We start from the raw sequence: 26,667 nt of genomic DNA on the forward strand, positions 1-26,667 counted from the left end.
CTCTCTCTCTTACATGACACGCACTTGCAAACATTTTGCTAAGCATCAGCTACTTTGGCTTGCCTCTCTGAGGACGCAGATACCCCACTACAGAACCACATACCTTTCTCACATGTGATCAGCTGACCGTTTCTCTTTACTCTCCTTTCATCAACAACACTCCCCCTGCCTTCTTATGTGTCTTTCGGGACATTTGTGGGGACTTTGTGGGGAAGAATTCGAGCAGCTGTTTTCCAGAATGTTCTCAGACTTATCCAGGAAGATGTATTTAGATTTTTAGTTTGTACTTAACAGCTGTAAGGTGTTTCATCCAATGTTTATGCCCCAGTTTATTTCTCCACTCCCCTATCACTGAGCACTTAGCCTCCTGGCACTTTTTCCAAGTTATAAACAGTGTTTTAATGCAGATCCTCATCGTTGTACACAGATTTCCGTGGACTCTTGGGTGGAAATTTTATGCTGTTGTTCATCTACGTCTGAAATCAGTGGGGTGGGGGAGGTGTTCGAGTGACCTCTTGCTGGGTAGTAACTATCCCACCAGTTAGAGGCTGGGAACAAGCCTCTTGGTTTTCCCTCTCACCGTTCTGAGGGTCGGCTGGCTTCTGCTGGAGTCTCATGCGGTTGCAGGTAAGACGGTGGTGGGGCTGAAGTCAGATGGTGTCTCAGATCCCACATCTGGTGCCTGGGCTGGCTGGCTGGGTCGGCTGGGGTCAGACAGCGTTTCTTTCTGGATGCAGCCTCTGCACGTGGCCGCCTGAATTTCCTCCCAGGGAGGCTATCCTTGACTGGAAGCAGCTGACTTTCCCAAAATGAGGTTCCAAGAAACCAGAGCAGAAGCTGCCAGGCTTTTTTTTTTTTTTTTTTTTAATTCATTCACTTATTTTTGGCTGCGCGGGATCTTTGTTGCTTTGCCCTGGGCTGCTCTTCATTGAGTGCGGGCTTCTCCTGTTGCCGGCACCGGCCCTGGGACACAGGCTTCAGCAGTTGCGGCTCTCCAGCTCTAGAGGGCGGGCTCAGTCGCTGTGGCACATAGACTAAGCTGCCGTGCGGCATGTCGAGTCTTCCTGGGACCGGGGAGCTAATCTGGCTCTCCTACATCGGCAGGTGGATTCTTAACCACGGGACCACCAGGGAAGTCCTGAAGTTCCCAGAACCGTCACTTCTACAGCAAGCTTCTGGTCAGACAAGGCACTGAGTCAGCCCAGGTTCAAGGGAAAAGGAGTAGATTCTGCCTCTCCGCGGGAGTAGAATTTGCGGTCATTTTTTAGGCTCCTTCGGCTTTAGTAAATATGGCCCAACTGGTTTCCAAACGGTAGGTATTAATTTACACTCTGTAATAAAAAGTCTAACACCATTTCTGATGTTTGTTGATGGCCTAAAACAGGCTTCCTCTTCCTCCTTGTCCCACATCTGGACAAACTAATAAGAAGGCCCTGATGCCCGCTTCCATGCAGAGGAGAGAAATTGAATCCAGGAGCGCTCTGGCCAGAGTGGAGGGGCCCTCAGCCCAGCCTCTCCCCGTGACCACAGCGGAGGCCCCTCCTCGCCCTCTCAAGCCATTTCAGACCTGCTGGAGCACCTGCCCGGCTTACCCCAGGAAGCCTCACTATGTGAGTCACCAATCTCATCCTGTTCTCTTGCTCTGTGTGGCCTCATCAATCTTCACATCTGAACCACATTTATTTTTAAATGTATTTTTGCTTATTTATTTGGGTCTTAGTTGCAGCATGCAGGATCTTCAGTTTCGGCTTGTAAACTCTTAGTTGCAGTATGTAGGATCTAGTTCCCAGGCCAGGGGTTGAACCCAGGCCCCCTGTATTGGGAGCATGGCGTCTTATCCACTGAACCCCCTGCAGAAGTCCCCTGAACCAAATTTTGTGTGGAAGGTTTGATCCCATTACAGAGCAACCATGAAACATATTCCTATAAGCAGAGTGTGAGTTTTATCTGGCCCGAACCTAGCGAATACAAGGCTTTTTAATTTTTGCCAATCTGATGACGGACATGATATGAAATAATAGAAAACTTATTTATCAGTCTCTGCTCTCAGTTTCTGGTGCAAAGCTCCTAAACCTCTTGTTAATAATGAGGCTAGGAGAGATGAGACTTTGGTTAAGTTGGTGTCAGTGAAGTGGGTTTTACTGGAACTCATGGAAACAGGTGGGTTGGGAAGAGAAAGGATGAAAGGGCAGGGGTTGCAGAGATTCTGGCTCCTGGTGGCCATGTGGTCACCCACAGTCTGGAGAAGCAGCTGTGCTGTACTCAGATTGTTGTTTTTGTTGTTTAGTTGCTCAGTCGTGTCTGATTCTTTGCAACCCCATGGACTGAAGCCTGCCAGGCTCCTTTGTCCATGGGATTTCCCAGGCAGGAATACTGGACTGGGTTGCCATGCCCTCCTCCAGGAGATCTTCCTGACACAGGGATCGAACCCGTGTCTCCTGCATTGGGAGGCGGGTTCTCTACCACTGAGCCACCAGGGAAGCCCACTGTACTCAAGTACTGAAAGTAACAGCTGGCAACAGAATTTAGGAACGGATCCAACTCCCAGGGAGTTGGTTTAAGGGAGGCAGAAAGAAATGAAAACTAATAAGAAAAAGGCAAACTATTAATATTCTGCTGGCTATTGTTGTTATCTGTAATAGCTAGAAGGAAAGTAAAAGGGAGTGCTGGCTGGAATCTTGGTACTGGGCAGATTTTGGTGAATCTGAGGTTTGACCACTAGTCTAGCGCCAGCCACGAAGGGAAGAGTCACGTTGGGACAACTGTAAGTACCTCTGAGACCTCGAGTCACCAGGAAGGGAGTCAGGGTGTAGGGAAGGGCAAACCCAAGGAGCTACTGAGAGCAGGGGACAGCCTGGAGGGGACTTCTCATTTTGTGTATCCTTATCCTCACCTTCTTGAAGACCCTTTACTGAAAGGGATGGTGAGAGTCGCTAGCTTAGGGGCTGTTCCCTGGTTCTGAATCTGCAGAGTGTTGAGGGCATGTCTGAGTCGGGACACACAGCTCAACATGAAGCCATCACAAATGGTTTTACGGGATCCAGCCCTTCAAGAGGTTATTTCCGAGGGAACAGCCAGCCTGGTAAACTAAAAGCCCCCATAAGGTCTAATTTCCCTGAGAAGGAGAAATTAGAAATTCTCCATCTCCCCTCATAAACACCAAAAGGAATGCTCCAGATGAAGCGGCTGATATGCCAGCCACCCCGGAGGGACTTTGGGATGACCTGGAGGGACTTCCCTGGTGGTCTAGTGGCTAAGACTCCACATTCCCAATGCAGGGGGCCCAGGTTTGATCTCTGGTTGGGGAACTAGATCCCACATGTTCCAACTAAAAGGTCCCCTGCGCCGCCACTAAGATCTGGTGCGGCCAAATCCGCAGACATTAAATATAAAGTGACCTGGACGTTCACCCACTGAGGCTGCCCCTCACCAGGGTCACAGTACATGCTGTGGTTGGGGTGGCCCTTCTGCATGAGTACCTCAGATAACCTGACTGCTGCCAAAACCAAAGGACAGTTCAGGAAGCCTTATGAATTTGTGGTCCCAGCTCCCCCTTCTGGGTCTTACTAAAAAAAAATCAGGCTAATTAACAAGAAAATCAGGAAAGGCAGAGTAGAGAATCAAGAGACAGATCTCAGCAGGTGAACAATTTTTAAAGGGTTATTAAAAATAGGGTAAATAAAGTGAATATCGATAGAATGAAACAAAGGAAAACAAGCGGAGAGAGGGACTTCCCTGGTGACCCAGTAATTAAGATCCAGGCTTCCAGTGCAGGAGGCACAGGTTTGATCCTTGGTTGAGAACCCTGCATGTGGCCAGAAAAAAAAAAAAAATGGCAAGCTAGCAACCTGGGGAGAAGGCAGACTTGTGTCCCAGAACTCTCTCTGAAGTTCTGCTTGGCCATGAAAGTTTCGAAAGAGAAAAACGGAAAGTAATCTCAGCTAATCATTGATCGCCATCTCCCTTTGCAGGCAGCCTTGTAACCTTTCTTTAGATGTTACCTTGTTCACACAATTTCTTTGGGAGATTACTGAAGGGGAAGCTAAGGAAGAAATCTGGCCATCTGTTAATTCCTTTTTCTTCATCTCTATTTCTTTGATCTAAGGAAAGAAACAGGTTAGGCAAAGTATTGTGTGAGCAAAAGATTTGAAAAGTGGGCTTGGGCCGGAGGTTAGTTACAATATGGCTTTGCTAAAGTGACAAGCCAAAAGGGACCTCCTGCAGAGAGCTCTTTCCTGCAAAAAAAACAAAAAAACAAAAACCTCTTTTCCTGCAAAAAGTTGCTTACAAATCCCCACTCTTGGACATCACTCCATTTCCACGGCATCATGGGCAAAGGTCTGTCTCCTACAACTTTCTCCTGCTGACATAGGGTGCCTATTCTTAAAGTGGAATATGTCGACATGGGTCTGGAGCATCTCTGCTGACAATTTCAGTTGCCCGCTCACACATGTGGTCAGAACAAGCTACGGTTATTTTGACGCCCACAAAGATACAGACTATTATGAGCAATAGCGTTAATCCCATTCTCTTGGGGCCAGTTCTTGGAATGATGCTCACTGTAAATTCAGTATTGCTCAAGATGGCGCAGCTTATATCATGGCTGCTGTCTGGCCATCATTCAGTTAGCCTTTTCCCCCGGGAGCAGTTACAGTATCTGTAAAACAACTCAGGAATGTATATCCAACACTGAAAGGTGCTGTGATTCTATTGTCCGGATCACTAACTGCTCGAGCCTGCTCTTTTGTGACTCAGGGAGGCTCGGGAGGCTTCAGCTTTCCTTTTCTCCTTTGGCTGTGCCGGGTCTTCTAGTTGTGGTACGTGGGATCTAGTTCTCTGACCAGGGATCAAACTTGGGTGACTTCAGCTTTTCTATAAACGAGAGGCAGGGGCATGGAAGGACCTTTGTGTTTGGGATGGGGAGGGTACCACAGTGTTCTGCTCAGTTTCAATTCCTCCCTTCTGCCTCCCCGCAACCAACCAACCGCTTTCTATCCCAGTAGATGGGTTTGCACTTGCTAAACACAAAAGGAATCCTATGGTTTTCCAAAAATTAACCTTTTTTTCTTATTGTGGTATAATACACGTATATGAAATTTATCATCTTGACCATTTTTAAGTGTAGAGGTCAGCGGTATTAAATACAGTCATATTGCTGTGCAGAAATGAGCACCCTCATTCCCACAACTCCTTTCAGCTTATAAAACTGAAACTCTGTCCCCATTAAACACAGACTACCCCTTCTCCCGACTCTTGGCCCCCGGCAGTCACCACTGTACTTCCTGTCTCTGTGAATTTGACAACTCTAAGTACCAGATATTCGTGGAACTGAATAGAATTTGTTTGCCATTAAGTGTTTCTCAGGGCTTCCCAGGTGACGCTAGTGGTAAAGAACCCACCTGTCAATGCAAGAGAGAAAGAAACGCAGATTCAATCCCTGGGTCAGGAAGATTCCATGGAGGAGGGCATGGCAACCCACTCCAGTGTTCTTGCCCGGAGAATCCCATGGACAGAGGAGCCTGGCGGGCTACAGCCCAAGGGGTTGCAAAGAGTCAGACACGACTTAGCATGCACGCACACAAGTCTTCCAGGGACAGTTTTCTGTCAATGTTTTTCCTTTGAACTGGCCATGTTTCCTGTCTCTTTGTTTGCCCTGTGATTTTTGTTGAACACCGGACATTTAAATCTAATAATGTGGTAACTCTGAAAATCAGATTCTCTCCCTTCCCCAGGGTTTGTTGATTTTTGTTGTTGTTTGGGAGCTTTTTTATTTTTATTTCTTTAATGTTATAGGCTGTCTCTGACTGAAGTGTGAATTCTATATGTTCTTAGGTCTTTTCTGAGCCTTGGGCACACTCAGTCACTTTCTAATTTTCCCCACGAATGTAGTGTTTCTTTTTTTTTTTTTTTAATGTCCTCTTCTTTAGTGTCTGACTCCTGAAAGGGGAAAATCGAAAAAAGGTGGTGAAAAAGGGGTTCGGCCCTTTAAACCCTCACTTGGGAGTGGGGGGTTGGAGGCTGCAGCAGTGGGCAGGGGCTGCAAGAATGACTTCCGCCCCCTCTGTCTGCACCTCGGTGATAAGCCGTCAGAGCCCAGATCCCCCACCCCTGGAGGACTGGCTTGTTTCTGCTCACGGTCCTTTCTGCAAGCCCTCCAGGTGGGGGATGGGCGGCTGCTACCAGACTGAGAGCTGACAGGATGCCCATTTACAATCGGAAGCTTCCCCTTGAAGTTGGAAGCCTTCAGGGTTCCAGAACAGTTCCATCAGAGAGACTCTGCCCTGCAGTTGCTGTCCAGGTGGGGAGACAGGTTTCTGGTGCTTCTTGCATTACCATCTTCCAGAATCTTCTCTGATCCAAAGCCTTTTGCACAAGAGTGGGAAACTGTCGGGGTGGGGTGGGGGGAGAAGGGAAGTTCCCAGCACTCCTGGACACAGGAGTCTCACTCACTGTGGTACCAAAACTCTGTGTATGAAGCCCTGACTTGGCTGCAATTAGATTGAGAGAACAGAGCACAGAATGGCAAGAGTTCATGAGCTTATGGAAGGCGGGAAGTTTAAAAAGCCTTTATGTGAGCAGTTGTGTCTCCTCTACCTAATGTTTCATGGGAATGAATATTATGTCCTACTGGGCACATTTCCCCTACCTGGTATCATAAACTCCAAACCTATAGATGAAATCACAGGGTCTGTGGAATTAAAGTAAAAGTTCTACTAGTTGGAATTCTACTAATTGGAATATTCAATCAGACTTTCTGTGAAGTGCCTCTTTTACCTGAGTGCAATTATGGGATCGAAATGAAAAGATTTCGATGAAATTTTAATTTCCATGAAATTAAAAGATGCTTGCTCCTTGGAAGAAAAGCTATGACCAACCTAGATGGCATATTAAAAAGCAGAGACATTACTTTGCCAACAAAGGTCTGTCTAGTCAGAGCTATGGTTTTTCCAGTAGTCATGTATGGATGTGAGAGTTGGACCATAAAGAAAGCTGATGCTGAAGAATTGATGCTTTTGAACTGTAATGGTGGAGAAGACTCTTGAGAGTCCCTTGGACTGCAAGGAGATCAAACTAGTCAATCCTAAAGGAAATCAGTCCTGAATATTCATTGTAAGGACTGAGGCTGAAGCTCCAATATTTTGGCCACCTGATGTGAAGAACTGACTCACTGGACAAGACCCTGATGCTGGGAAAGATTGAAGGCAAGAAGAGAAGGGGACAACAGAGGATGAAATGGTTGGATGGCATCACTGACTCGATGGGCTTGAGTTTGAGCAAGTTCCAGGAGCTGGTGATGGATAGGGAAGCCTGGTGTGCTGCAGTCCATGGGGTTGCAAAGAGTGGGACATGACTGAGCAACTGAACTGAACTGAACTGAACTTAACTGAATTATTGGATTGACACTGTATCTGACTGGGCACTGTTTCCCTAAATAGTACTGTGAAATGGAAGGTGTGCAAATCTGAATTTCAAGCAAGGTTAAACAGAAACCAGCAAGACTGCCCGAGTCCACACAGTGTGGAATAGAAGGTGGGGTGCTGGCTCAGACAAAATCTCTGTGCAGTAGCCCTATGTGGAGTGTAGACTGTGGCTTAAGGCAAAAGCCTGTGAGCATGCCCAGCGATGACTACTGGGACTTTGAACTAGAGAGTTTCCAGGGTTATTTACTACAGTAAGTCCCCTACATATGAACAAGTTCCATTCCAAGAGTGTGTTTGGAGTCCAAAAAAGCTAGCCTAGGTACCCAGCTAACACAATCAGCTATGCAGTCCTGAACTGTAATGGTCTTATAATACTTTTCACTCAAATAGTATATTAAAAAACAAAAAATAAAAGAAACATTTTTAATCTTACCACACCGTACCCTGAAAAGTACAGTAATACAGTGCAACAGCTGGCATACAGGGGCTGGCATCAAGTGAACAGGAAGAAGAGTTACTGACTGGAGCGGGGAGAGGAGGTGGGAGATGGGAGAGCTGAAAGGTTGTCAGCAATAGGAGACGGACAGCAAGCTGCAATGTCACTTGCGCCTTATGTGACTGGATATGCCAATGTGCGCTTGCATCTTTGAAAGTTTGCAACTTGAAGGTTCCTAGGTAAGGGATTACAGTACCTAGTTTTCAGATGTTAACTGAAGCTACCCTATGACTGAAGGACATACAACGATCTTGAAAGCTGAAATATCCATAACGTCTAGGCAGATGTCAGAAAAATGCTCCAAAGGAGACGGCAGTGCCCAGAAAAGTCCCACCATAAGATGGAAGTGGTTTTCCCAGGATGGCGCTGCCTGGGGAGACCGTCAGGAGCGGGGAGCCTCTTCTCTGAGGACTGAATCTGCATCTATGTGAGCAGTTCTGAATTCCACCTCTGGACAGCGAATGCCCCATTAACAGCTCTTAACTGACCTTCAAAGAGCTGCTCGGTCTGTGGGCAGTAATTCCCAGGTGAACAGACAACCTCGTCTTTGGAAGATCACCACTCTGATCAAAGAAGGTGAAAACAGGTCAGCCTGGTGGGCTGAAGTGCAAGCTGTTTTCCGAGCTGTGATGGGAGACTTGGCAGTGGTGAAATTTCCTATGTTTTGGTTTCTACAGACTCACGGTCAGGCAGGAGGGTGATGGAAAACTAGCTTCTTAAAGGGATGCCTGGGGACTTCCCTGGTGGGCCAGTGGTGAGGACTCCTAACCTGTGCTTCCACTGCAGGGGCCTGGGTTTGATCCCTGGTTGGGGCACTAAGATCCTGGAAGCTGAGAGGCCAGGCCAAAAGCAAAAAATTAAAAATAAATAAATAAAAGGATGCCCCTCTGGGGCACAGCCCTGTGGAAATCACTTTGGAAATTTGAGGGCACTTGTAAGTAGGATGTGACATTTCAGTGCCCATTGTTGGAACCCTCTTCCAGCTTAATAAGCAGAGATTCGGTGTGTTCACTTAAGGTGGCCATGACCTGGACCCATGAAATAAGTGGGCATGGGGCCCCTGCAGCAATATTGAGATGGGGCTGAATCTAGACATGGTCCTCTTGTACCCCCTCCTGGGGTGGCACGTTCTCTGGGGGGCAGGCCTGGATCGTAACTGGCAGGTGAGGCTAATGCTGATGTCCTGGGGGTGCACATGTGTCCTGCCTGGAATCGACCCCGACTCTGGAGTGGGCTTTGCTTACCCAGTGGTAGATACAAATGCTCAGAATGACATAAGAGATCTGCAACAGAAGATACTGTGCCAATTTGCATGGCCGGTCATCATTTCTTGAGACCAAGGACCCCACTTGGTTGCCCGTGATGTCCAGAGTACCCGTTTGGTAGGGAATTGGAGCAAGCAGTTGAAACACTAGTTGTTTAAAATGAGACCAATAAAGAGCTGGGTTACACACCTCCACTTGTAACACAGACATAAGTGTGGCCAAAGGAGTGTCCCCACTGGGGGATGTCTCTGTTTTTCTGGTGGATCTGGGGAAGACAAAGCAGAGAGAAATGCATTTTTGCCAAGGCAGGAAGATACCCATATACCAACTCATTTTTTTGGTTGTTGTTTCCCATCACACCACTTTTTTTCTTCCCATCTGGCTTCCCAAGTGGCGCTAGTGGTAAAGAACCCACCTGCCAATTCAAGAGACATAAGAGATGTGGGTTTGATCCATGGGTCAGGAAGATCCCCTGGAGGAGGGCACGACAACCCACTCCAGTATTCTTGCCTGGAGAATCCCATGGACAGAGCCTGGTGGGCTACATAGTCCATAGGGTTGCAAAGAGTCAGAAGTGATGTAGCACACACCTGCTCCTATGATCAGGGCTGCAAATACAAGTGCCCAAGACAGCGATGATTCCCAAATAAGAGAAACACTACTTCAAACCTTATGTCAGAATTCCTAAGTGCCTGCTGGGGCAACATACGCCTTCACCCCCGACAAAGTTGGTGTCGACGGCGAATGGAGCTACAGTGGTGCTGTTTAAAGACAGCTCACCAGCGCCAAGGCTGTATCCTGAGCCCTCCACCTCCCACCTGTTTCTGAGACAAAAAGGAGCAGGCTCTCAGAGGCAGGTTCCCCCGGGAACTCTTGGATACAGTTCAGTCGCTCAGTCGTGTCCGACTTTTTTCGACCCCATGAATCACAGCACGCCAGGCCTCCCTGTCCATCACCAACTCCCGGAGTTCACCCAGACTCAAGTCCATCGAGTCGGTGATGCCATCCAGCCATCTCATCCTCTGTCGTCCCCTTCTCCTCCTGCCCCCAATCCCTCCCAGTATCAGAGGCTTTTCCAATGAGTCAACTCTTCGCACGAGGTGGCCAAAGTACTGGAGTTTCAGCTTTAGCATCATTCCTTCCAAAGAAATCCCAGGGCTGATCTCCTTCAGAATGGACTGGTTGGATCTCCTTGCAGTCCAAGGGACTCTCAAGAGCCTTCTCCAACACCACAGTTCAAAAGCATCAATTCTGCGGTGCTCAGCCTTCTTCACAGTCCAACTCTCACATCCAGACATGACCACTGGAGAAACCATAGCCTTGACTAGACGAACCTTTGTTGGCAAAGTAATGTCTCTGCTTTTGAATATGCTATCTAGGTTGGACATAACTTTCCTTCCAAGGAGTAAGGGTCTTTTAACTTCATGGCTGCAGTCACCATCTGCAGTGATTTTGGAGCCCCCAAAAATAAAGTCAGCCACTGTTTCCACTGTTTCCCCATCTATTTCCCATGAAGTGATGGGACCAGATGCCATGATCTTCGTTTTCTGAATGTTGAGCTTTAAGCCAACTTTTTCACTCTCCACTTTCACTTTCATCAAGAGGCTTTTGAGTTCCTCTTCACTTTCTGCCATAAGGGTGGTGTCACCTGCATATCTGAGGTTATTGATATTTCTCCCAGCAATCTTGATTCCAGCTTGTGTTTCTTCCAGTCCAGCATTTCTCATGATGTACTCTGCATAGAAGTTAAATAAGCAGGGTGACAATATACAGCCTTGACGAACTCCTTTTCCTATTTGGAACCAGTCTGTTGTTCTATGTCCAGTTCTAACTGTTGCTTCCTGACCTGCATATAGATTTCTCAAAAGGCAGATCAGGTGGTCTGGTATTCCCGTCTCTTTCAGAATTTTCCAGTTTGTTGTGATCCACACAGTCAAAGGCTTTGGCCTAGTCAATAAAGCAGGAATAGATGTTTTTCTGGAATTCTCTTGCTTTTTCCATGATCCAGCAGATGTTGGCAATTTGATCTCTGGTTCCTCTGCCTTTTCTAAAACCAGCTTGAACATCAGGAAGTTCACGGTTCACATATTGCTGAAGCCTGGCTTGGAGAATTTTGAGCATTACTTTACTAGTGTGTGGGATGAGTGCAATTGTGCGGTAGTTTGAGCATTCTTTGGCATTGCCTTTCATTGGGATTGGAATGAAAACTGACCTTTTCCAGTCCTGTGGCCACTGCTGAGTTTTCCAAATGTGCTGGCATATAGAGTGCAGCACTTTCACAGCATCATCTTGTATACGGACCAAGGTGTAAGTCAACACTTTGCTTTTCTTAAAAAAAAAAAAAGCTCACCAGTTCTGCACCTGTGTGACCACAGCCTCTGTGGGCCGAGGAGGGAGACACCGACTGGACTAGCATTGCTGCCTGCAGTCTGGACCAGGACAGTAGCCCAACCTAATGTCCCTTCCAAAGGTGGAAGCCTTTGGGGAATCAATGCAGAGAAAGCGGAACAGGATCAGTATAGAGAAGGCGGAACAGGAGCTAAGAGTAAAGATAAATTAATTATGTCATAAGGGAAAGCCAGTATTACATTAACGCCTTGAAAGAGGCTCAGAGCAAGAGATGATATTGTCTCTTAGCTCAATTACAACCAGATGCCCGGAAGGGTGAAGCCACTTGTGCCAAGACTACTCTTGCTTTTGGAACCTGACAAGATCAGATGGAAGCCTGCAACCTCATCCTGGCTACGGATGGGGGTGATTGCTGACTGCGTGGAATTCTGTGACACGCCAGTGTCTTTCAAGTTACATATTGTTTTTTGGGGGGCTTATTTAGGTGCACTGGTTGCCGCCCGTGGGCTCTTTAGTTGTGGCATTCAGGATCTAGTTCCCTGACCAGGGATAGAACCCTGGGCCCCTTGCACTGGGAGCACAGTCTTCGCCATTGGACCACCAGGAAAATCCCAGTGTTTCCCTGAGTTCTGTGAGCTGGTCTAACAAATAACTGAATCCAAGGAGGGGGAAGGCATGGGAACCTCTGACTTGTAGCCAACTTGGCTGACCTGGGGTGACCTGCAGACCTCCTGCCTGCATCTGAAGTGGGAGCAGTCTTGTGGGCCTGAACTCTTAACCTGTGGGATCTTAGATAACTCTAGCTATGGTCAGAACTGAAGGACACCCTGGCTGGTGTCACACAGAACTGCCTGATGTGGGAAGAAACCCCACACATCTGGTGTCAGAAGTGTTGTGAGTGTGGCCGTGCGCAAGAGAGCAAAGGAGACCCAGGAGGAGGAGGAGGGGATGTTTTCATTGCACACAGGGATCCAATATGGACTGAGCTGCGTCCCTAAATACATAGGTTGAAGTCCTAACCCCCAGCCCCTCAACATGTGACTGCATTTGGAGACAGGACTTTAAAGAGGCCATTAAGGTAAAATGAGGCAGTTGGGGTGGGCCCTCGTCCAGTGTGACTGGTGTCTATGAGAAGCAGGGATATGGACACCAAGACACCAGGGCTGCCTGGGCAGAGGAAGGACCACGGAGCCACCTGCAAGGTGAGAAGCCTTGGGAAAAACAACCTTGCCTCCAGAAGTAAGGAAATAAACTGCTGTTGTTCGGGCCACCTGGTTTGTGGTGGTTTGTTCTTACAGCCCCAGCGGCTCAGCACAGGATCTCGATGTTTTAGTTTGCATTTCTACCTTGCTAATCCTGCTCACTGTTTATTTTGTTTAAAAGGCACACAGGGGTCCCATCGCGGCCCAGTTCTGCAGACCGCCCCCCGCCCCCCGACAGGAAGTCCACCCCCGCTTCCTCCTCATCTTTTTCCAGCTGCTCGGCCTCCCAGCACCCGGCTCCCCGCGGGCGTGAGCGGCGGCTCTGCCTCCCCGGTCTCTTCCCATTCGCCCCCTCTTCCGCGCTGCGCTCCGACCGACCTGCCACAGGCGCTCCAGCTCCTGCGAGGATGTTGTTTAGTCTCTAAGTGGTATCCGAGTCTTTGGGACCCTGTGGACTGTAGCCCGCCACGCTCCTCTGTCCAAGGCATTTCCCAGGCAAGAACAGTGGAGTGGGTTGCCATTTCCTTCTCCGGGGGATCCTCCCGACCCAGGGATCAAACCTGAGTCTCCTACATTGGCAGGCGTATTCTTTACCACTGAGCCACCTGGGAAGCCTAGCGAGGATTTTAAAAGCCTAGTACTTGCCCCAAGGTAGTCCTCGGGTCTGGGATCTAGAGACGCTAGAACCTCGGCGTGGGAAGCAGAGACCCTCGCAGCCCACGTGGTTAGGGGAATTAATTCGGGGACCATAGGCAGCCCCAGGCGCGCACACCCGGGCGGCGGGGGGCGGGGTGGGAGGAGTGCGGGGCTGGCAGGGATGGGCGGGGGGCGTGCCGCGGCCCCTTGGAGGGGGAAGTAGCCCAGCCGCCCGCCGCCCGGAAATCCCCCAGCCGAAGCGCCGGCCGCGCGCCCGGGGGTCTCCGGGAAGGGCGGTGGGGGGAGGGGAGGGCCCCGAGCCGCCCCTCCCCAGGGCCGGGCGGCGCGGATCTGAGAAAGCAGAAGCGAGCGGCCCTCCGGAGAGTCCCATTAGAGCAGGGATCTGGGAAGAGAAACTTGCGGCCGGGCTCTCTGAAGCAGTCGGGGAGGCCTTGGATCCGGTAGGGTCTTTAGCCATCACTGACGACGTAAGGCTGGCCCCCGCAGACTGAGCCTTCCCCGCCCGCCCCCGCTCCGCCCCCGCCCCGCCCCGCCGGGCTAGCTCTCCTGTCCGGACGACAGGCCGTCGGCGCGGACCGGACCTGTGCGCACCCCCCGGAGGCCGTGCCGCAGACCCGGAGCCCGCTCCCTCTCAACCTTCCCGGCCCTCGGCTGGACGCCCCAGTACCCCCCGCATCGTACCTCCCAAGGTCCCGGATCCCCGCGCGCCACCCTTTCACCCCCTCACCCACTCCTCGTACGCGGTGCCAGGTCCCTTGAGCCTCTCCGGGCCCCCGACCTCCTCCCCAGATCTCCAGGGCGGCGCGGGGCAGGTCCCCGGGAGCCCAGCCGGCCGCCGGGGAGGAGAGCGCCATGCTCCGGCTCCTGGCCTTGCTGCTCCCGCTGCTGCAGCCGCCCGCGCGCGCCCGGGAGCCCTCGGCGCAGGACGTGAGCCTGGGCGTGGTGAGTGCAGGGGTCCGCCAGCTCCGATCTGCAACAGAGCTGAGAGAGGGGAGCCGGGGCCTGGACTTCTGGGTTCAGAGAAGGCTGGGGACGCTTTCCAAATGTCCAAAGAGTGACCGAGGATGGAGACTGGGGACCCGAATCCTTGGATTCGTGACCGAGGGTGGAGACTGGGGACCCGAATTCTTGGATTCGTCAGGAGGTTGAGGGCCAGAATTTGGAAATCTGAAAAAGGGTTGGGGTGGGGAAGTGGGCACTCTTGGGAACAGATGAACACTAGCAAAGCCGGGGCTGGAGGGCCTGGACCTTGAGGTGGGGAGCAGACGGTTCCCCGGGGCTGGCCATGCCTGGTGAGTGGTGAGGCTTCCAGGATGGTGGTTGGATGGGAGAGTCCCTCCACGAGCCTTTGTGCTTCCCCTGTTCCCACCTCTGGTCTAGGACTGGCTGACCCGCTATGGCTACTTGCCGCCCCCTCACCCTGCCCAGGCCCAGCTGCAGAGCCCTGCAAAACTGCGGGATGCAATCAAGGTCATGCAGAGGTTTGCCGGCCTGCCGGAGACAGGCATCCTGGGTACGTGGCCTCCACCCCCTCCCCAGCCCTGTCTTGGCCCCGCACCCAGCCTGACCATTGTTGCCCACCCCACCAACTGCAGGGTCTAAACATCTGCATGTAGCTGAATCACCAGGGTCTTTGAACATGCTGACCTCAGGTCCCAATCCTGGAGGTGCTAAGACATTCCTGTTTCAGTAAATATTTATCAGGAATCTCTTCCCGATGAACTGACATGTGAGGTCATTCCAGGCTCCACTGGTATAGTGGTGAACGAGGTAGATGAGGTCCCCGCTCACATGGAGCTAAGGTTCTAGAGGGAGAGAGGCTCAGAGCAAGAACAGCGATGAGTGTTGTTAATGATCCTCAGGGGCTGGTCCGGACAGGGCAGGCCCCTCTGAAATAGGTCACCTGAGCCGGGAGGAGCTCATGTGACATGAAGAATTCCTAGGACACAAAGAGGGGGAATGTGGGAGGCGATCTCGCAGGCTGGTGCAAAGGCCCTGTGGCAGACACAGGCTTGTATGCCTGTGATGAAAGGCAGACTGCAGAGCTAAACAAGAGCCAGGAAGGGTGTTTTGGTTTGACTTCAAAAGTGATAAGAATCACTGAGAGGGTTTGAAGCAGGGAGGCAAGGAGACCTGATTTACAGTTTAGAGTTTCCTTTGCTTACTGGACTTTCCTGGTGGCTCAGACGATAAAGCGTCTGCCTACAACGCGGGAGACCTGGGTTCGATCCCTGGGTTGGGAAAATCTCCTGGAGAAGGAAATGGCAACCCACTCCAGTATTCTTGCCTGGAAAATCCCATGGACAGAGGAACCTGGTAGGCTACAGTCCATGGGGTCACAAAGAGTCGGACACGACTGAGTGACATTTACTTTACTATTTACTGCTTACTGGTGGAGAATGGAGAGTGGGGAGCACAGAGACCAGTGTTCAGGCAAGGATGTGATGAGAAGCAGTGAATCCAGAATGTGTATTTCAGAGGCAGAGCTGAGAGGATCCTCCATTGGGTTAAATGAGAGGAAGAGGGAAGCGGAGGGGTCCCTTCCAGATGCGAGGGAGGTAGAACCTTCTGGCCCCAGGATGTGCTCAGTTGCTCCTTGTCACCTCAAACGACAAGATGAGGTTGGACCTTCATGTGGAGCTGAGGGGACTGCTGGGAATGGAGCTGAGCCAGGCAGTGGGATTCCGGGTGACCTGACCTGGGAGGGGCTTGCCACCAGAGACCAGAGACCTGGCTGGCCCGGGGACTTTGAACTTGACCTGGATGTGATGGGGACTCGGGAGCTAGCCTGTGAGGTGTGAGTAGCCTCCCAGGGGCTTCCAACCTTTAAGAGAGGCGTTCTTCTGGCACCCCCAGAGTTCTTTCTCTAGAGTCCAGCTGCCAGGACTCAGGGAAGCGGGCCACCCAGATCCTGGCCTGAGACTCTTGCGTCCATCCAGGACCAGGTGTGAAGGGTGATCATACCCAGAGGGCAGTGCCATAGTTTGGTACGAGCTGGTATTCAGAATCAGATAGCCCGGCTCCCAGTGCAAGCTGTGGGGCCTTTGTGAGCAAGTGTCTGTAGCTCTTGGAAACTCAGTTTGCCCATGGAGAATGCTAGCTCACGCCTGCTGCTGATTCCCCGTCTGCCGCAACCTCTCCCGCAGACCCGCTGACGGTGGCCACGATGCATAAACCCCGCTGCTCGCTGCCCGATGTACTGGGGGCGGCGGGGCTGGTGAGGCGGCGGCGCCGGTACGCTCTGAGCGGCAGCGTGTGGAAGAAGCGGACACTGACGTGGAGGTCAGTCCTGGTGCCCTTTCGACCACCCTGGGGCTGCCCGCTGGGCCCCAGCTTCTTGTGTCTGCCCTCTCTCCTCAGAGCCCCTTACTCGGCCCTCCTCTTTCCAGGGTCAACTCCTTCCCCCAGGGCTCTGGGCTGAGCCAGGAGACTGTGCGGACCCTCATGCACCACGCCCTGACCACCTGGGGCGCCGAGTCAGACCTCAGGTTCCAGGAGGTGGGTTCGCAGGGGCCCACGGAGCCTGACATCCTCATCGACTTTGCCCGGGCCTATCACCAGGACAGCTACCCCTTCGACGGGCAGGGGGGCACCCTGGCCCACGCCTTCTTCCCGGGGGAGCACCCTATCTCTGGGGACACGCACTTCGACGATGAGGAGACCTGGACTTTTGGGTCAAAAGGTACCATCTCCCCTCTTCTGAGAGGTCCCCTGTCCAGATCTGCCTGTCCTTAAGAATGAAGTTTACATTACATTTACTGATGGACGCTGTATCAGTTGGGCTTCTCCAGAGAAACAGAACCAGTAGGATGGGTGTGTGCACGTGTGTGTGGAGAAAGTGATTTACTTTAGGGAACTGGCTCACAGAATTGCAGAGGCTGGTGAGCTCCAAAATCTGTAGGGCAGGCCTGCAAATTGGAAATTCAGGAGACTTGGTGCAATTTTGAGTCCAGTATTTGCAGAGCAAGGCAGCTGGAAACCCAGGCAGGCTTTCCATGTTGCCATCTTTGGGCAGAATTCTTTCTTCTCCAGGAAACCTCAGTTTTGGTTTTTAATGCCTTCAACTGATTAGACGGGCCCCGCCCACACTATGGAGGATAATCTGCTCTACTTACCGTGGCTTATAGATGTTATTCATGCCGATAAAATAACCTCCACAACAACATCTTGACTGGTACTTGATCAGGCATTGGGGCACCCTAGGCTGGCCAAGTTGACACAGAAAATTGACCATCACAGAGGGGAAGTCCAAGTTGGGGCCAAGGACTCAAAAGGGCAAGAACACAGGTCTGCCAGTAGCTGAGTCAGAAGAGTAACTGGCGGTTGCTACACAGGGTGTCACAATTACGTGGAATCACAACAGAGGAAGTACTTAAGCCTGGGGGTGCTCACACAAAGGCTGGCTGAAGGGATGAGGACTTCCTGGAAGCGGTGACTTTGCTTGTTTCACATATGTAGACAGTGCGTGCCAACTAGCGCCCAGGGTCCCACTCTCCTGGAGTACCAGGGTGGGGGTGGGAGGGGACATATAAAGCACAAGCCAGTGAGCTCGCTGAGGCCAGGGGAGTCAGAGGTGGGGGTACAGGGGTGAGGAGCGGTCTGGGATATTCGGGGCTGGAAGACACACACGTGCTGTTGGGAGCGGACCGCAGAGGATGGAGGGCCAGTCTCACATGATGAGAGGGGCCTGGGAGGGCATGTGGCGGGGCCTGGACAATCTGATTCCAAAGGCAGTGGGAGCTGTGGGAGGTTCTGCTTTCCAGAGATACCACTGGCTTCCGTGGGGGGCAAGATGGGGACGGGGAGGCAGGGAGGTAGCTGGGGGTCCAGGCAAGAGATGGTGGGGGCGATGGGAGTGGGGCCGGAGGGCAGTGGGCAGCTCAGTGGGGAGTCCATCAGGATGGACAGAGATTGGGATCTGATTGGATTCGGCAGCAAAGGGAGTGAGGATGGCCGGATACCAGCCAGGTTTCTGGCTCAAAGGCCCTGAAGGATGGTGTCCCATTAATGCAGGTGAGAAGAGGGCGGGGAGGAGGAGCAGGCTGGGGAGGGCAGGTGAGTTCAGGTCGGGGCCTGTGTCTGCAGTGCCGAGTCGGTGCAGGTGGTGCGTTGATGGTCCAGTATCTTGTGCTAGAATTTGGATTCCTCCAACTTAAGTCAGGTTTCCCAGGACTGGCGTGTGAGAGGAAAATTCTTGTGCAAGCAGTTTTGGGGGGCATGTTCCCAGGGGAAAGGGAAGCAGGAGAGACGTCAGGGGAGGGAGGGGGGAGAAGCTAAGCTAGGATGTGGTCTCAGCTGGAGAAGAGCCTGACCCCGCAGGGAACTCTCTGGAGCTCTCTGGAGCGTAAATAGCACCCCAGGGTTGGTTCTGCCTGGAGGCAGGGGGCCCAGCTCTCCCACTCCCCATCCCTGGAACTGCTGGGGGAGGCTGGGCCAGGAGGGAGAGCCATTTGCTGGGGATGGGTCCTCAGGCTCTGCAGGAGGACTTAGGTGAGGTGGGGATAGCAGACACAGATCCACCGCAGGGAGGCTGTGTAACAGCGTTTAAGAACTTGGGGTTGGACTCAATTCAGGGTTCCCCTGCCTGCTGCTGCGTGTGCCAGTTACTTGGCCTCAGAGGGCTCAGTTTCCTCACCTGAGGAATGGGGATAATAGTATGTACTGGTCTCATGGGCTTGCAGATGAAACCAGTAATTCATCTACAGCTCTCAGCACACTGTTCACTGTCGGCCACTATGAGCTGGGTCTCCCAGCACATTTGAGAGTTGGTGGTACCTGGGGGGTCAGGTTCCAGGAGAAGGTAGAATGTGAAGACCAAGTTCAGAGGTGGGGAAGTCTCACAGTTAAGGGGAGGGCAGGGTGGGGGGGGGGGGTTGGGGAAGGATGAAAGCAAATGGAGAAAAACTAGGTTGAAAGGTGATTAGGAAGACAAGTGAAGGAGGAAGTGGGCAGCAGTGAGCAGGGCTTCAAGTCATCCAGTAAGTTACTTATGGTTGGATCTCGCCATGTGGGGACAAAGTGACCTTAGTGCCCAATGGCTTGGTGGGTGGAGGGAGAATCCAGACCACAGAGGCATGAGAGGAGCTGAGCAACAGAAGGCTGAGTTCAGACCACTGACCAGAGAGCTTGCTGGGGGGGAGCAGGGTGTGGATGGTGGGCAGACAGGTCCAGGGGGTGCCCTAGGATGAGGGAGTCTTGAAGACTGGGGACAGTGGATGAGTCAATAGAAAGAAAGAGGTGGGGGATGAGTGCATGGATCGAGGATTAACGGATGGATCAATGAACCGATGAACGGACACACGGATGGATGGAGGGACAGATGGATGCATGCATACACGGAGGCAGAGATGAACGGATGGGTGGGGCTTTGTCCTTGTCCTGGAGGAGGTGAGTGAGGCAAGGATCTCTCCCAGGGCAGGGCAAGAGGCAGGAGATGAGCTGGTGGGGGATGAAGCTCTGTGCCCCATGCACAGAAGCTTACCGATGACACAAGCGGCCTGTCTTGATGAAACAGGAAATTTGTCATCTAAGAGTTGCGGGCTGGGGCTGGGACTGGGTAGCACCTGGAGGGGCTTTGAGTCTGGATTTGAGGCTGAATGGGGGGAGCAAAGGAGCTGCCTGCTGAGGCTGTGGGTGAGGGTGAGGGGAGGTGCAGAGGACCCCCAGAGATGAGCACCGGGAGTCTCTGCGGCTGGATCTGCATGGTTGTGTAATTTCCCTAGCTGAATAGCGTGACAAGGGTGCAAGGAAGGGGTGTGGCCAGAGGAGAGGCAAGGACACTGGGTGGGGCACGTGGTAAAATACAAAAAAGATCTACCTGATTAAGACACCAAATGTCCTCTGTCCAGTTTCTTAGAAAAAGCTCTCAGCGCATATTGAGAAAAGCCACAGTCAACATGGGAATTCATCAGTACTTATGAGTTTGACAGACATCTGAAACCACTGCTGAGAAGCAGGACAGCCCAGCCAGGGTTCTGTCTCTGTCATTTAACTTGACCTCTCTGTGCCTCAGTTTCCTCACCTGTAAAATGAGGATAGGAGGTAGAAGTAACTGAGGACAAGCCTTTGCTGCTCTGCTTATGACTCATTCATCTTGTCCTTAGATTCTCACTTAGTGGCCTGGACGGGTGGAGAGAAATTTGCTTTTCAGTTCACCAGGTTACTTCCAATAATTGCACTTTCACCACTGCTCACTCTAGTTAGACATTTCCATGACGGTAGATCAACCTGGGGGTGGTGGGGGGCGCTGCTTGTCTCTTGCTGTCTCCGTGCCTTCTTAGCCTCTCACTGGCTCGGGAATCAATGAGGAGCTGGGATTCAACCAGCAGCTGGGAGCGTGGAGATAGCTTGGTCCCGGCGCCTGGGCTGGGTCCCCAGGGAAAAGCCTTCTGTGGTCAGAGAGGTTGGGCACCAGGGCCAGCGGGCTGTGGTTGGAGAGTGCCTGCTAGAGCTTCGAGTTCCGAGAGATGCAGGCTGCAGGGGTGGGGGGTGGAGGCTGTGGGAGGGAGAGATGGAGCGGAAATAGAGGACTGGGGGTCCTGGGCACTAGCCGGGTGGGGATGGAAGGAGGAGGAGGGGGGCCATGGAGTCTGACCTACCTTCCCTGTGGGTGAGAGTGAGAATGATGCAGAGGGGCGGGGCCTCTGGAGCTGCCAGAAGGGAGTTTCCCCAGAGCTGGGGCTCCCTCCAGAGAACCACACACCCAGAGGATCCTGCTTCCTCTAGAATGTTTCCTTTTTTTTTTTTTTAAAGAATATTCATTTATGCATTTGGCTGTGCTGGGTCTTCCTTGCGGCCCTTGGGATCTTGCAGCCTGCAGGCTCTCAGTTGCAGCCCATGGGATCTAGTTCCCTGACCTAGACCCCCTGCATTGGGAGCGTGGGGACCAGCGGGGAGGTCTCCCCACATGTTTCTGTATGTTGCCTTGCTGGGGCAGGGGCTCCATCCTTATACAGTTGCTCGTTCCCCTGTCCATGCCGTTTCCTCCTGCTCTTTCCCTAGTCTGCTCTGAGGTCTTTTCAACCCGTCCCCCGATGTGCAGCACTACCAAACCAGGCTACAGGAGACTATCTACCAAACAAGTGCACCCACAGAGGAGGGAAAAGATGACTCAGGGAGGGGGTCCACGCAGAGGAGGCTACGGCCACCTCGGAGGGTCTCCTGGCTGTGTCCACCAGAAGGCCCCTTTCTCCGGGGCTTCCTGGGGGTGCCAGGGGTGGGGGTGGAGCCCGGCTCCAGCACATTCTCCCTTCCTCCCCAGATGGCGAGGGGACGGACCTGTTTGCGGTGGCTGTTCATGAGTTCGGCCACGCCCTGGGCCTGGGCCATTCCTCAGCGCCCGACTCCATCATGAGGCCCTTTTACCAGGGCCCAGTGGGCAACCCCGCCGAGTACCGCCTGTCTCAGGACGACCGCGAAGGCCTGCAGCAGCTCTATGGTACCAGGGGCGGCGGGGTGCTCGCCCCCTGGTGGCCTCTGCAGTAGCGTCAGGGGACCCAGCCCTGTAACCCTCTCTCCACAGGGAGAGCACCCCAAACCCCATATGACAAGCCCACACGGAAGCCCCTGGCTCCTCCCCCGCCCCCTGCCCTGCCCCCGGACAGGTGAGTCCTCTCCAGGTAGGAGGCTTTGGATGCGCTCCCTAACCTCAGGGTCCTCCTCTCCAGATGGGCAGGTGAGAGTCCCTGCCTTGTAGGATGTGGTAAAGGTTAAATAAAAGGAGCGGGACCCCGCCCCTCCTCTCCGCTCACCTCTCTTTTCCTTCTCAGCCCCCCCCAACCCCTCCCTGATCGATGTGATGGCAATTTTGACGCCATCGCCAACATCCGAGGCGAAACTTTCTTCTTCAAAGGTAAGTGACTTCCATCTCCCCGACCGCATACAGCTGGCTTCACATCCACTTAGAGTGACCCGCCGCCCGTGCCCTGAGGGTCGCAGGGATGCCGGACTTTCAGTGCCAAAAACGGGAAACTCCTGGCCCAGCCGGTCACCCTAGAGCCACTGCAGCCTTGATTTTTGATGGACCTGCGCCCCCCCCCCCGCCCCGCCCCCAGCGGTGGGAGGGGAAACCCCCAACTGTGTCCAAGCCACACCGTGGCGGGCAAGGTGGGTGCGGGGTAGTAGGGAGGTGTACAGAAGGGGTGACCTCCTGCCATCTCATATCACGCCTATACGCCCACCCCTTCTTCATCCCCCCAATCGCCCCCCAACCCAGGCCCCTGGTTCTGGCGCCTCCAGCCCTCGGGACAGCTGGTGTCACCCCGGCCCGCCCGGCTCCACCGCTTCTGGGAGGGGCTGCCAGCCCAGGTGAAGGTCATTCAGGCCGCCTACGCCAGGCACCCCGACGGCCGGATCCTCCTATTTAGCGGTCAGTGCGGTCCGGGTTTGGGGGCGGGGGTGGCTAGCGCGGGGCATGCGCAGTGCGGCTCACCCGGCCCCCGCCCCTCCCGCAGGCCCGCAGTTCTGGTCGTTCCAGGACCGGCTGCTAGAGGGCGCCGCGCGCCCGCTCACCGAGCTGGGGCTGCCCCCCGGGGAGGAGGTGGACGCCGTGTTCTCCTGGCCGCTCAATGGGAAGACCTACCTGATCCGGGGGCAGCAGTACTGGCGGTACGACGAGGCAGCGGCGCGCCCGGACCCCGGCTACCCGCGCGACCTGAGCCTCTGGGAGGGCGCACCGCCGGCCCCCGACGATGTCACCGTCAGCAACACGGGTGGGAGAGCTTGCGCATCCGGGGGGCCGGGCGATGGGGGACCAGGGGCCGTGGGGGTGGTGGGGCCTACAGACCCCGGGGTGGGGGGAGAAGCGGTGCAGAGAGAGGGGTTTGGAGGGTGTGCAGGCATGGACCAGCCCCTCAAACATCTCCTCCATCCCCGCAGGTGACACCTACTTCTTCAAGGGCGTCCACTACTGGCGCTTTACCAAGGGCAGCATCAAAGCCGAGCCAGACTCCCCCCAACCCATGGGTCCCAAGTTCCTGGACTGCCCTGCCCCCAGTGTGGGCCCTCAGGCCCCCAGACCCCCCAGAGCAACACTTAAGCCCGGAGACTGCGACTGTCAATGCGGGATCAGTCAGGCTGCAGGGCGGCCTTCGGTGCCCCTCCTGCCTCTTCTGTCCCTGCTGGTGGGGGGCCTGGCCTCCCCCTGAAGGGAACCTGCGGCTGCGTGGAAGGGAGCGGATCGCCCACGTGGCCCCCTCGGGTTGTGGCTGTGGGAAGTCCGTCCCAGGGGCGGGGCTCAGCCAGGATGCAGCTGGGGATGCCAGTGGAGCTAAGTCCAGGAGGGTGGAGACACAGGGCCGGCCCTGGCACTGAATGTCCTGACTGAGGCCTCCTGGGCCTTCCTTCCTCCCCTGCCCCTGGCCATGACCCCGCAGGACTCTCCGTTTCCCGGAACACCTGGCCTTTCCCAGAGCTCAGGCGGCTGAATTCCTGCAGCCCTGCCCCGCCTGCCAACAGCAGCTGTCCCAAGTGCTTGGCTCTTTACAGGACAGCCCCACTCCCCCTTGCTGAGCCGGCTCTCCAGCCTCTGCTCTAACGTTTCTCATCCTGTCCTCCCTCCACGATGTCCCAATCGAAGCACATTGGTGCGGTCCCAAACCCAGCTCTGCGACCACTCCTGAGCATGTGTCCCAAGTCCGGGGTGACATCCGTGGTTCACACGTGGGTGATGCTCCTGAGACAGCCCCTGTGGCCCATCCTTGTTTCTGGTCAGCACGCTGGTACCAAAACCGCCCACATTCAGTAGGACACCCTCCTGCTCCTAAAACACCTCTCCCACCTCCACACCTGAGCCTCTGCCGCCCGCTCCAGAACCCGTTGGCTCCCATCAGCTTGATGTTGGTGGGAAGACAGTGGGCTATCCCCTCTCAGTCTGGGGTCACTGCCTCCACAGTGCTCCTGGTGACGGATGGGTGGAACCTGGGCCACCTCAATGACCCCCTTCCCCACTGAATTCAGAATCTAAATGAGTGCCTCTGCAACTCTGCTTCTGGAACATTCCACACAGGATGACCGAGGAAGGGAGTTCCCTGGTGGTCCAGTGGTTAGAATCTGGTGCTCTCACTGTCATGACCTGAGTTAAATTTCTAGTCCCAGAACTAAAATCCTTCAAGCCGATCGATGTGGTCCAAGAAAAAGAGAGAATGACCTAGGGAACTTGAAATATGCAGATTCCATGGCTTCACTGTGAATCCTCACTCTGGGTCTGGGGCCAGGAATCTGCATTTGAACAAACTGGGTGGTTGATGTAGGGGTGGGCTGGGGGGTGGCCCCGATCTGCAAGGGACCAGGGCCAGCAGCTGCCGTCTCGGCTCTGTCTTCTGACTTGTGCGTCCCCTCCTGTTCTCCACCCAGGGGCCAACCTCTTCCTGTGTTTACAGAGCCCACTCACGGCCTGGGTGAGAGAGGTTCACCCCCATGGGTGGAGTCACATACCCACCATTTCTTAATGTGCCACCAGCCTCAGTGGGCCCACAGTGCTGCAAGAGCTGACCCAGGAGCATGGAGCCCAGCATGGTCACGACCAGGCCAGAAGGAGGATGACAGCCCCGTGTCTTCAACCAGCCAGCGACCTGGGAATTCAAAGGCACCAGAAGCCATCTGGGCCTCTGTCAGGACCCTTTCTAAGTATGAGGAGGAGGAAACTTGTCTTCAAAAAGCTTATCAGCCCTGAAACAGGACAATAAAAATAACAGGAGAGATGGAGCCCCAAGGTGAAGTTTGATGGCAGAAACGTGACAGACCTGAATCACTGTTTTACAGAAGAGGCTGGAATCCAGCATTGACGGGGGACAGGGTGGCTGAGCATGAGCTGGGGGGCAACCAAAAGTTGGTTGGAGGTGCCCAGAGAGGGATGTCCCATGTGACATCTGAGGCTCCTTTTGCTGCAACAATGGACACTTCTCCAGCCTCAGACGTCATGAAGTCAGGTTCACAAAAATGCCAAATGGTATTGAATTATGTTATTTAAAGAATGGGAAATAAATGAGACAAATTATTAAAATATAAACACACAAAACTTTAGTATTTCAAATGGCAACACCAGAAAAGTAAAAAGACACAGAATGGGGACAAAAAGTTGCAGATGATACATGTGGTAAGGGCATGGAGCCAGAAAACTTATATGACCGTTGTGTGTGCGTGCACGCTCAATGCTGTCTCCATGGCCCCATAGACTGTAGCCCCCCAGGCTCCTCTGTCCATGGGGTTTTCCAGGCAACAATGTTGGAGTGGGTTGCCATGTCATCCTCCCAGGGATCTTCCCTGACCCACAGATTGAGCCCAGATCTCTTGCATTGCAGGCAGATTCTTTACCACTGAGCTACCGGGGAAGCCTGGGGAAACAGTCTAGTGGTACCTCAAAAAGTTAAAAGCAGACTTAGGGATTGCATGGTGGTGGGCCGGGGGATGATGGCTTAGGGGTGCAGGATGGTTTCTGGAGATGATAAAAGTGTTCTCAAATTGATGGTGATGATGGTTGAGTAGTACTGTGCATTAAATTAGGCCCTTTCCTGGGTGAATTGTATGATATGTGAATTACACCTCACTAAAACTCTATAAAGAAAAGGGTTCAGCCCACAGTGAGACATGAAATGCCTTTCAGGAGGTGGCCTTCCTGAGACACATGTGGAGGTGCCCAGTGTTGGATCTCAGGCAGCCAGATCACCTGAGATAAGACCTGGAAATGAGGCGTGCAGCTGAAGCAAGTGAAAGCTGCTCAGCTGTGTCTGACTCTGTGACCCATGGACTATGCAGTCCATGGAATTCTCTGAGCCGTGATACTGGAGTGGGTTCCTTTCTCCAGGGGGATCTTTCTGACCCAGGGATCGAACCCAGGTCTCCCGCATTGCAGGCGGATTCTCTACCCTCTGAGCCACCAGGGAAGCCCACAGCTGAAGCAAGTGCGGCTCTGTTGTCTCCCTCCCACCCGGAGTTTTGAGGTGGCTCAGGGAAGGATCTGGACCTCCTGGGTGTGGGAAGGGAGTTTCAGACAACTGAATGGGCCCCTAAGGGGCAGGGGGTGCCGGCTGGGGTCTGGTGGGCCCAAGAGAGACTTATCCTGAGGAGCAGGATTCGTAGGTTGTCCCCATGCACACGGGTGGCCCATCAGGAGCCCGGTTCCTCTTCAAGGATATTAGACACTGAATTGTGTTCCCCTAAATTCACAGTGAAGTCCTAACCACCAGCACCTGGAGGGGAGTCTTTACAGGGAATTAAGTGAGCATGAGGCCCTTAGGGTGGGCCCTAATCCATTATGACTGGTGACCTTAGGAAAATGG

At 53.3% G+C, this 26,667-nt stretch overlaps 1 protein-coding gene across 1 annotated transcript; it reads left to right on the plus strand.

Annotated features, from left to right (window-relative positions):
- The first annotated feature begins 1,051 nt into the window (after positions 1 to 1,051).
- MMP25 (matrix metallopeptidase 25) lies at positions 1,052 to 24,509 on the plus strand. The gene is made up of 14 exons (XM_055562722.1): positions 1,052 to 1,104; positions 8,984 to 9,080; positions 11,653 to 11,727; positions 13,877 to 14,053; positions 14,180 to 14,332; positions 14,771 to 14,903; positions 16,537 to 16,672; positions 16,780 to 17,072; positions 21,651 to 21,827; positions 21,912 to 21,993; positions 22,159 to 22,241; positions 22,605 to 22,757; positions 22,843 to 23,100; positions 23,267 to 24,509. Exons 1-14 carry the CDS (start codon positions 1,052 to 1,054, stop codon positions 23,533 to 23,535), a joined length of 2,139 nt encoding a protein of 712 aa, XP_055418697.1. The 3' UTR covers positions 23,536 to 24,509.
- Positions 24,510 to 26,667: the final 2,158 nt, after the last annotated feature.

This window comes from Bubalus kerabau, chromosome 23 (genome assembly GCF_029407905.1).
Source record: "Bubalus kerabau isolate K-KA32 ecotype Philippines breed swamp buffalo chromosome 23, PCC_UOA_SB_1v2, whole genome shotgun sequence".
In the NCBI taxonomy this organism is placed as follows: Eukaryota; Metazoa; Chordata; class Mammalia; order Artiodactyla; family Bovidae; genus Bubalus; species Bubalus kerabau.

Bases quoted from the DNA above. Each gene is read 5' to 3' on its own strand.
- MMP25 (XM_055562722.1), top strand. From the start codon at position 1,052: ATGTCGAGTCTTCCTGGGACCGGGGAGCTAATCTGGCTCTCCTACATC. The intron at 11,728-13,876 runs GTAAAGATAAAT...TGGCCCCCGCAG, and splicing joins AGGCGGAACAGGAGCTAAGA to ACTGAGCCTTCCCCGCCCGC. The intron at 16,673-16,779 runs GTCAGTCCTGGT...TCCTCTTTCCAG, and splicing joins AAGCGGACACTGACGTGGAG to GGTCAACTCCTTCCCCCAGG.